General features: G+C 38.6%; 1 protein-coding gene across 14 annotated transcripts in view; it reads left to right on the top strand.

The window, feature by feature from the left end:
- GBF1 (golgi brefeldin A resistant guanine nucleotide exchange factor 1) overlaps positions 1-10129 on the top strand; it is a 100648-nt gene that overhangs the window by 11281 nt on the left and 79238 nt on the right. For all 14 annotated transcript variants that reach the window (XM_039871385.1, XM_039871384.1, XM_039871373.1 and 11 more), the window contains one exon: positions 525-591. In XM_039871385.1, the coding sequence (XP_039727319.1) occupies positions 525-591 (67 nt within the window). The remainder of the gene's footprint in view (positions 1-524; positions 592-10129) is intronic.

Genomic DNA, 10129 nt, shown 5'->3' with positions numbered 1-10129 from the left:
CCACTAGTCCATTATCCATGTCTATGAGTCTCTGTCCTGTTCATTTGTTGCTTTTAGGTTTATATCCCACATATAAGTGATATGTGATTTTCAACTTTTTCTGTCTGGCTTATTTCACTTAGTCTGATTATTTCAGTGTCCATCCATGTTGTTGCAATGGCAGTGTTTCATCTCTTATGGCTGAGTAATCTATTGTATATATGTACCACAGCTTCTTTAGCCAGTCATCTATCATAGGACACTTCGGTTGCTTCCATGTCCTGGTCACTGTGAATAATGCTGCTATGAACATCGGTGTACAAATATCTTTTCAGATATGAATTTTTAAGTCTTTGGGGTTAATACCCAGTAGAGGGATTGCTGGATCATATAGTAGATCAATTCTTAGTTTTTTGAGGAACCTTCATACTGTTTTCCATAGTGGCTATACCACCAGCAGTGTATGAGGGTTCCTGTTTCTGTGCATCCTCTCCAGCATTTGTTATTACTGAGCGACTTTTTTTTTTAAAACCTGTGCGTTACAGGATGAAGAACGGGATCCTCTGTTGCATAGTTTCAGTCATCTAAAGGAGGTTTTAAACAACATAACAGGTAAGTCTCCACATCTAGGTAGAATTACTTATCTTGGTTAAAAAAATGTGTTTGATTTATTGCAGGGATGGACGGACTTTTTCTGTAAACATTTTAGGCTTTGTAGACCATAGCAACTGTGCAACTACTCAACTCTGCTAGTGTATCTCAAAAGCAGACTTAGGTAATACTTAAATGAATGAACGATAAATCAAATTTTCTTTAAACAGGCTACAAGCCAGGTTTAGCCCATGGGTGTAGTTTGCCCCTGGTTTATTGTGTTGCTGATCTGTTTCCTAAAGTTTCTAGTAGAGCATCCCACTTTAGTGGGGAATCAGCATTCTTACAGTTATATGCTTCCTTCATTGTTTGAATTATAAGTAAGTTATTTTTGGCTATTTTTTGATTTGCCTGTGTTTTAACTTTCTTTGTCTACCTCATGCATACCATGAGGTAGGAAATTGGTAGCACAAGTAAAGGTTTTAGCATTTGCAACAAAACTCTTATAGAAAGTCGTTTTTCCTTTTAGGGCCTTAGCTCTCTGTAATGCAGATCTTTCCATCTTTATGTGTTCTCCAGAATCTTTTTTCCTATTTTTTTCACTGTGTTTCCCTAATCATACTAAGCTTATGTAATATTTATACGTTTAGAATTTTCAAAGCCACTTTTATGTGTATTATCTTATTGAATTTTTACACAACATCATAAGGGAGGTATGATGTATATTGTCCCCTTTTTATGAATGAAGTTGAAGCTCAGAGACATTTTAAGTAGTTTAACTGAGGTCATACTGATTCCAAGAGGTGGAGTCAAAACTAGAATTCTCCCCACTGATGCCTGGTTTTGTGTCCTGTTCTGTATTGCTCTGTTCTTACAATTAGAGGAGAATGTACACAGGAAGTGCTTTATTTATGGATATATATACACTTATTGGGGGTGGGGAGGTGAGTCTCAACACCTATGGGTTTTTTAAGGGGGAGATGTAGAGTGAAAGGGAAAGCCTCAGAGCTGTGTTACTCTGTTGACTGTAAAGGACTTTTGCAATGTGTATCCCTAGAATGATTTTAGCTCATAGCATATATAAGACCACAATTGAAATAGTTTTAAGGCTTATGCAAATTAAATAACAATAAACAAACAAATTTCCTCCATTCATGAGGAATGCAGGAGAGTATCTGAAGAAAAATTTCTTTTTTCTTTCCTAATCATGGGCTGAAATTATCTAAGGATTCCTTACATGTTTTATTTAAAGGAGCAAATTCTACCCTATTGAAAAGCACTGGAAATGTTAGCTAAGAAGGATCAAGTATAGAGGAGGTGGTTGTTAGCTAGTTAGTAGGATGAATGCTGCAGCTAGGTTTATGGTCTGTATCATAAGTAACTTGACTGCTTGAGAAAGAATTAGCTGCTTGCAAAGATTTTTTTTAACTTCACAAATAAAGCTGCCATATCCCAATAAGAAAGAAAACATAGTGAGTAGATATTTACAACTCTTTTTGGTGGGTCAGAGTTCAGAGTACTATCTTTCTAAGAGATGTTAAGAGGATTAAACAAGTGAATATATTTGGAAACATTTGGCAATCATTTAATACACAGTTCGGGATTGTTGTTGTAAGTGGTTAGGAACACTTTAAAAATGACTGAGATCAGACTGCAGTAGCCTTGTAGGCCTTTTGGATACTCTGCGGACGTTGAGGAGCAGAGAAGGCGCTGCTATCCTGACAGAGCCACATTTTATGCTTGCCATCCAGTCCATATCCCACACTTGTTTTCTCCATCTCGAAATATCCTGAGACTTCAGCTCAGAGACCATACCTACGGTGAGTAGTGTAATCCAGGACTTAGGGTCTCTAGACCATGTAAGAGCTACCAAGGTTGAGTCTGCTGCCTAATTTTCTTACATCCTTGGATTAGGAATCCAGATTATCTGCTGCTTGAAACTAATAAAACCAGAATGTGCTGAGGAGCCAGTTCTCTCACTGGTACTAGGAACATACCTAGGTGTTGCCCAGCTTTCCTCTGGAGGAAAGTGCTAATATTTTCTAGGCGCCAACAGCTGTGACAAATGTTGAAATTGTGCCTACCAAGGTTGCCCATTGATTTAGAGTTTTAGGATATTACCTGCCTGAGAAAATGACTGTGGAGAAAATGACCAAAATAGAGCATTTCATAGTCTTCTGATTGGTTCTGACCGCCCCCTATACAGTGTTAGCTTCCAGGAACAGGTTTATGGATCAGCTGCCCCTGTGGTCCTGGACGCTGCAATCCATGACCAATTTCTTGTTTCTTTTACTGAAACAAACAGATTTTTCTGATTGGCAGTGTCAGGAGGACTGCTTTCTTGGAAGCCTGTTACTGGTAGGAGGCTGGGAAAGGGCTTTGAACTTGGAGAGAGAAACTGAAGGGACTGCCTTTGCTATGTTACTGGGAATGGTGTACCACTTAAATTGGAGGAGATATGGCAGGAATTCTAGTACTTCCACTGAGTTTAACTCGTGAAACTGACTTGGGCCTGCTCTCTTTTCACAAAGGCTTTTTATTTGCATTTTTCTAGGCCGTCTGCTAGCTTAGTTGGTTAAAAATATCACTATTGGAAATGAGTGGTTCGTTGGACATTGTCGGTAAACTGAAATGATTTTTGTTCTTGTAAATAGAGGGTCATTTAAGTACTTAATCACTACCTACTCCTCTAGGAATATTATCTGAGTGTCGTGAAGGAAATAAGTCCCTTGTCTCTAGTAAGACCGGCTAAGTCCATACTTGTTATTCTTATAGATATGTAACTCTGGACCACATTTACGGTCAGTATTGGCCCAAACCGCATGACAGCTTTATGCTCTGTAGAGTTTAGAGTAATAGAATATTCTAATACCAAATCTAAGGAGAGGGTTGCACTTGGAAGATATAGGGTGCCTAAGAGCAAAGTTTGCATATTGCTGCTTTGGATAAAACCTTAGTCACCACCAGTGAGACTTGACTGCTGCCCCTCATTTGGTCCTCTTAGAAATCCTTTTAGGAAGTTATTCTGAAGGTGTTAAAGCAGATGTATGGTTGTCAGGGGTGGGGAAGGGGTGTGGGGAGTGACTGCTGATGGGTACAGGGTTTCTTTTGGGGATGATGAAAATGTTCTGAAATTAGATAGTGGCAATGGTTGTATCACTTTGTGAATATACTAAAAACCATTGAATGGTACACTTTAAAAGAGTGATTTTTGAAATGTGAATTATATCTTAATTTTTAAAAACAGCAAATGTAGGCTGGGAAAGTGATGGGGTTCACCAGTTCTTTCTCAGGGCTCAGAACAATGGAGGGAAGTCTCTGACTATTTTCATTACTGTGCTTTGAACCCATTGTCCAGCAAAGGCAGAATAAGGCTCTGTTCAGCATCCTGGCCCAGTTTGTCCTTTTATGTCTCTCTCATTAACTCAAGAAGCACATGGTTTTTATATTTAAATTTATTCAAGCTGTAATCTTTGACATTTGAGTTAGCTTTTAGTACAGTTTTGCATTTATAGTAATATATATTATGTATTTTCTCTATCCCCAAAGAATCCGTTTTAATCTTTTCCGGATGCAAATTTCAGTCTGTCTTGTCCCATCTTCCCTCTCTTGCTCTCTTTCCCCTCCCCCCACAGAGTATGTTTGATCAGGTGTGGCAGGAATATCCACTGTCAAGCTGCGCCCTTTATATTAGTCAATATTATCCTTCTCCCCCCCTCCCTGTCTGTCTGCCCCTTTGGGCTTTCCCAGTTGATTTATAATTTTGGAATTCTCATCGGAGTCTGTAATACAGTTTGTTCATTATTTAACCAAAACCTGTTTAATGAGCAGAGAGAGGCAATGTAAATGTTAGGCATGTTGCAGTGATGTACCTTTGTGCTTCTCAAAGCGGGTGGGTTAGTTAACTCTGTGCTGCCTGCAGGGCTGGGGTGTCCTGGTCTTAGGGGCAGAAGGACCATTCTTCTCCCTTACATCTGTCTAAGCCATGCTATAGGCTTAGATTCCAAAGAATGTTTCTTTTTGTCCTTCTAGAGATCTTGTCGGGGCTCTTGCATGTTGGAGTTATCCTCACTTTCACAGTTAGACTGTGTGGTAAGATCTGTGACATGGGATAGGAGGGTGGAAGGGAAAGCGAAATATCAGGATACCTGATATTGCTCTTAGTTTTAGGTCTGAAGAGAGTAGATAGATATTTTAGAAGAATTCTAGCTGACATGGTTTGTGGTCTTTGATCTATTTGTTCCTAGACTAAACAAGTCTGCAAGCCTTAGTACCCTTCATCCAGTGAGCTTCGTGGAAAAGGCTCTAGTCAGTTGTGATTTGTGGTGTTCGGCAGTGGTCACTTGTCTTCAGATTTAGGCTGCCTTTGTCCTTGGTCTTTAAATTTAGGTCATTACAAAGAGATTCTTTACCAGAAAAATTTTGGTTTAAAGCAGAGAGAGAGGAGCAGTCTGAAGAGTCTGAAAATCGAAACAGTCTAAAAGTCACAATCAGAATTTTCTCTTAAGGAATCAGCTTGTAGTGACTTTAAAGCCTTCAGGGCCAGGGCTTGAAGAAGACTTCTTAGTGGTATGTGTGTCAGAGGTGGTGGTGGGGGGTAGTGAGTTTATCTTTAGACATTTAACCCTAAACCTTTTTAATTTTGAGGACCTACGAGGGTTGAGGGTATTCATCATAAGACTGAGGTTGTCTTGAGGTCCAGTATAAGCACATGTATTAATTATGGCACTGTTTTAGCTTCTTGTACCTTTTCTTTCTTGAATTCACCAAGATTTGGAATCCTTCTGGGTCTGGCTTATTGAATTGTTTTTAACCAGTATTTATTGACTATCTGCTATGTGCTAGGCATTTTGTTTAGGCACTTAGGCATTGGGTCTGTAATTATAGACAAACAGGCAAACTTCCTTCCTGCCCTCATAGCCACTGTTTTACAAGACTAGTGGATCTAGCTGACCATTCCAAGGCTAACTTTTGTGGCCTCTACTATATGCCACATGCGTCCCTATCAGGCATGGAATGGACGGTAGTAAATGCGAGCAATCTGTTGCCATTTGTTCTTATTCCTACTCTTTCTGTTGCTAATAAACAAGCCAAAGAAATGAACAAAAATCATAGCTTATACATTTGCTTATTGACTTTCTTGGGTAAAGCCATTCTGGCCAGAGTTTAGATATTCCCAAAGACATTGGTAGATTATATAGAGTAACCTTGAGGGATAGAATATTTCTCTACTGAGCTTACCTGGACAGCAAGGTATGGTGTGCTTGAGTTTAAGAGGGAGAAGCAGGTGCTTGGAGAAAGTGGATATATCTGGAATTTATTTAAATATAGTTTATCCTGGACAAACACACCTGTAGGGTACTGTGTCAAGCTTTGTGAATTAGAATCTGGGCTAGGAGGTTTGAATCTATGTAACCTCCCGAGGTTTGCAGAGAACATTTAAACAGAGTCTGGAAGCCAAGCTGGGAGGAACTATGACTTAACACCCATCTGTAGGCCTCTTAGAAATAGCCTTCTTGGTAGAAGTGAAACTGTCCAAGGATGCCTCATGCCTCATACCTCAGTTTTAATCTGTTTCAGTTGGAAGTTGGGGAGATAGAGGGAAAAGAAGTTTTAGTAGTCAAAGTCAGGAAAAAGATTGAGTATGGATACATTATTTGAGAAAAACATTTCGGTAGGGTTATCAGTATAGGATCTCCCATACTGATTGAATGCATACTTTTTTTTTTGTAGGGGCCTATGGTTTGGGAAGTAGTAGAGTAAACAATATATCACTATTAATCAGCATGAGAAGAATGCTGAATGAGTCCTTAGCTTCGTTCTACTTGGAACTGAGCTTGTGAATTGTTCAAGGTTTGATGAAGTGGAGGCTAAGAAACTAAGCATAATTAAATTTGGCAGACAGATTCATGTAATGGGATGAGTTGGAAAAGTCAAAGTTGAACCCACTTATATAAGTATTTCCAGTGCCCATTTTGACTTTCTTGTTCTATAATAAAATAAAAGACTATATTAATTTGGAGAATGTGACTTGAGTTTGAGTCAGACTGACTTTGGCACCTTAGGATCTTGTTGGCTTGATTGGCCCCAGACTTTTGGGCATTTCAGCACAGTTAGAGAAAATAAAAAATACTGTGATTCTTTTTTCCCCAGGGAATATTCATATAAATAGCTCCAAGAGGCCTGTATTTTGATGACTTTATTTTGTTTTAGCATCCCCAACTGATTTGAACCCTCTTCACTTGACACTTCTAAACCAAGTTATTTGTCCTCGAGATTAAAAAATGAAGATTTTGTTGAGAAGAAGCAGATCTACATAGTCTGGCTTCTTAAAGGCCCAGCTCTTCCTTTTTTTCTTCCTAATACTCATACATACTTAGTCATCAGAACTATTTTACCCTACATGTGTAAAATATTTTACACTACATATTTTACACTACATGTATCTGAAAGGAGGTTGTGGAAAAAAGGGGCATTCTTAATAGCTTGGCTTTCAGAAACAGAGGCAAAGGAACCTAATTTCTTTCCAGTAGAGGTAGGGGACAGTGTGACAGTGTGGTCTGTGGTGGGTATCAAAGTTGCTGGTATTGCTCTCATTGCTGTTGTCTTCTTTAGCACAGCCACCTCTTAAGAGGCCTGAAATTATTCTCTGGTTATATTCCCAATTTGCTGTGACAACAGTCAGATGAATAAAAAGAGGAAAAGCCAGCTGCTGCTTTGTTTTTAACAAGAAGGCAGGCAGAGTCCCTTTCTTCTTTTCCACCCACTCAAACTCAGGGCAAGTGCCAAGAGGGTTTCAGAAGAAGCCAAATGTTTGAAATTCAATGTGCAGTTTTGATTAAAAGAGATAGTAAAGAGTTATTTCTCTCAGCCTTGCCCCCTCTAACCATTTCTCCATGCTCATAGATGCTTAATTGGTCACTGCAGATTCTACAGTGATATCGAATATGTTTATGGAAAGGGTGAATGCATTAATCCTTTCTTTCCTGGCACCCATTAAAAGATAGAGTTGGGTATACAGCACAATGGAGATTATGTGATTTCATATCACTTCATTAAAAAAGCGTGGTAAATGGAGAGCAGTGACTACCTTAAGCGCTCAGTTTTGCTTCTGGAAACTAGGAGATAAGATGGTCCTTACCAGTTTTAAGGCCTTTGTTTCTTTACTTTGGTCTTTGGAGATCTTGAAGGACTTAGATGGACAAACACTCCTGGCTCCCTGTTGGCTGGCTTCTCTTCGCATGCCTCTTCTGTAATACCACCCTTCTGTTACCACTGTTACCACTGTAGGTTGAGTTGTGAAGGGCTGCCGCATGTGCACACATCACAACTGACCTTTCCCTGTTTCATGGTTATTGAGCGATTACTTGCTCGTTTGTGGAACTCACATTATTGCCTTGGGTTTCTGGCCTAGTGTGAAGTGGTGGTGGCAGGGGGGCATCCAGGGAGTGACTTGATAAGACTGTACATTAGAAGGCAATAAGTTGGCATTTGATTTGGTGGAAAGGCAGGGGCAGATGTGTGGAAGCAAAGGTTTTTCTGCAGTCAGCCATACAGCTTGCCTCCAGGTGTCCTGAAAAGCAGCTTGGGAACTGGAGGCTGAGGGTAGTTGAGGACATTAATTGGGGAAGAAAAGAATCAAAAGGACTTCAGTGTTATCTGTTATGGGTCTTGAATTGGAAAAATTCTCTAAAAGTAGAAGAACGAATAAAATTTCCCTCACATTGGTAGGAATTTTTCTACTGATCATTCTTCCTTTTCAGGTAAAATGAGTTATTAATTGGCAGAAAAAATATAAAACTTGAGAGACTCTTGACAAGTGGTTGCAGAATAAGAAAGCCTTATCCTACATGAGCATTTTCATTAAGGCTAATTCTTCTCTTTGGACAAACACAGATTTAAGAAAACTGGCTCCAAATGGATAATAAATTGAGAGCTGAGATAGTATTATTACTGCGTTACCATGGGCTAGAGTGGTATCTTTCAGACTGTAGGTTGCATTCCATTCGTTTTAAAGGGTCACACAGCATTTCCTCCGAATTTTTTATTATGAAAAATCATACCCAAAATTGAAATACCACAGCGACCACCCACATCTCACAGAGCTGAAATTTTTAACATTTGCTATATTTGCCTTATCCATATGTATGTGTGGTGTTTCATAAGCCATTTGAAAATAAATTGCAGACATGTTAACAGTTCACCCTTGAATACTTCAGCATGCATCCTAAATAAGGTCATTGTCCTACGTAATCATAGTACCATTATCACACCTAAGAACTTAACAGTAATTTACTAATATTAGCTAATATGCAGTCCATATTAAAAATTTCCCATATGTCCCCAAATTTCCTTTTATAGCTGTAGTTGGGTTTACAAACCAAAATCCAAGCAAAATTCTAATTTCATTAGGTAGTTAATCTCTCTAGACTTATAAAATCTAACATAATTTTCTCATTGATATGTTGAAGAGACCAGGGTTTGTCTTTGTTATTGTGGTGTCATTTAACTTGTTTCTCTATCCCACATATTTCCTTTATTCTAGAAGCTAGGGATAAAGCTTTAATTTGATTCAGGTTAAAATATTTTTGGCAAGAATACTTTATTAGGTAATTCCATGTACTTCATGTTGTATCACCACAGGGGGCATATACTGTCAAGTTGTCCCACACTGTTGGTAGTGTTAAGTTTGACTGCTTGCCTTCTGATGGTGACTGCCATATCTCCTCATTGTACAATGAATTTATTTTTCTCTTCATAGTTAGTAAATAATCTGCGAAGTAATAATTTGGCACCTTGTGAATAGCCTGTTCTCTAATATTCTTTTACCTAATGATCTTCCACTGAGGAATTTTTTCCAGAATCATTTATCTCACTAGAGATTGCAGAATGACAATTTTCTAGTTGTCATTCTTTCTACATTTATCAGTTGGCATTCTTTGTAAAGAACAGCTTTCCTTCATACACTGGAAGATGAACCACAGTTTCTCCTAAAAAGGCAAGGAAAATGCTTAATTCTTTCCCTTTGATTGACAATTTTCAGAATAAGGAGTTAGTGTTAACGACCATTAATGTTGGCAAATGAGGGATTTCCCTCCTTTTGGGGGGCTTGTGAGTTTTTACTTATTTAATGTTTTACAGTTAATTACATTTATGATTATCCTCTGTGCTCAATCATTCCAAGTTTGGCCAGTGAGAACTCCTTCAAACTAGTTCTTTTGATATGACCCCTTTGAGCACTTCCTTGCTTTCTGGTGTAAGCTATAGGCAAAAAAAGGAATAGAAAGTATCACTATATCACACATAATAAGGATAAGGATTGTTTTTGGAAACTTTTGTTTCAGTTAGAGATATGTGTATGTTTTGAGTTGCAGCATAAACTGTATTTCTTTCTGTAGGCCATTGTCAAAAAGAAGCTCGAAAGCCCTGGTAGAGTTTGTGACTTACCCCTATTCTAGCACTGGTTTGATTTTGTCTCTCTGCAATGTTATTTCTTGGGGAAAGAGTCAAAGAGAATATTGAGTTGAGGGTGCCTCTTCCACCATATTCTTGGCATTCT

The sequence above is a fragment of the Pteropus medius genome, unplaced genomic scaffold (assembly GCF_902729225.1).
Source record: "Pteropus medius unplaced genomic scaffold, Ma_sr-lr_union100, whole genome shotgun sequence".
NCBI lineage: Eukaryota > Metazoa > Chordata > Mammalia > Chiroptera > Pteropodidae > Pteropus > Pteropus medius.
This window is presented reverse-complemented; position numbering and strand designations above follow the sequence as displayed.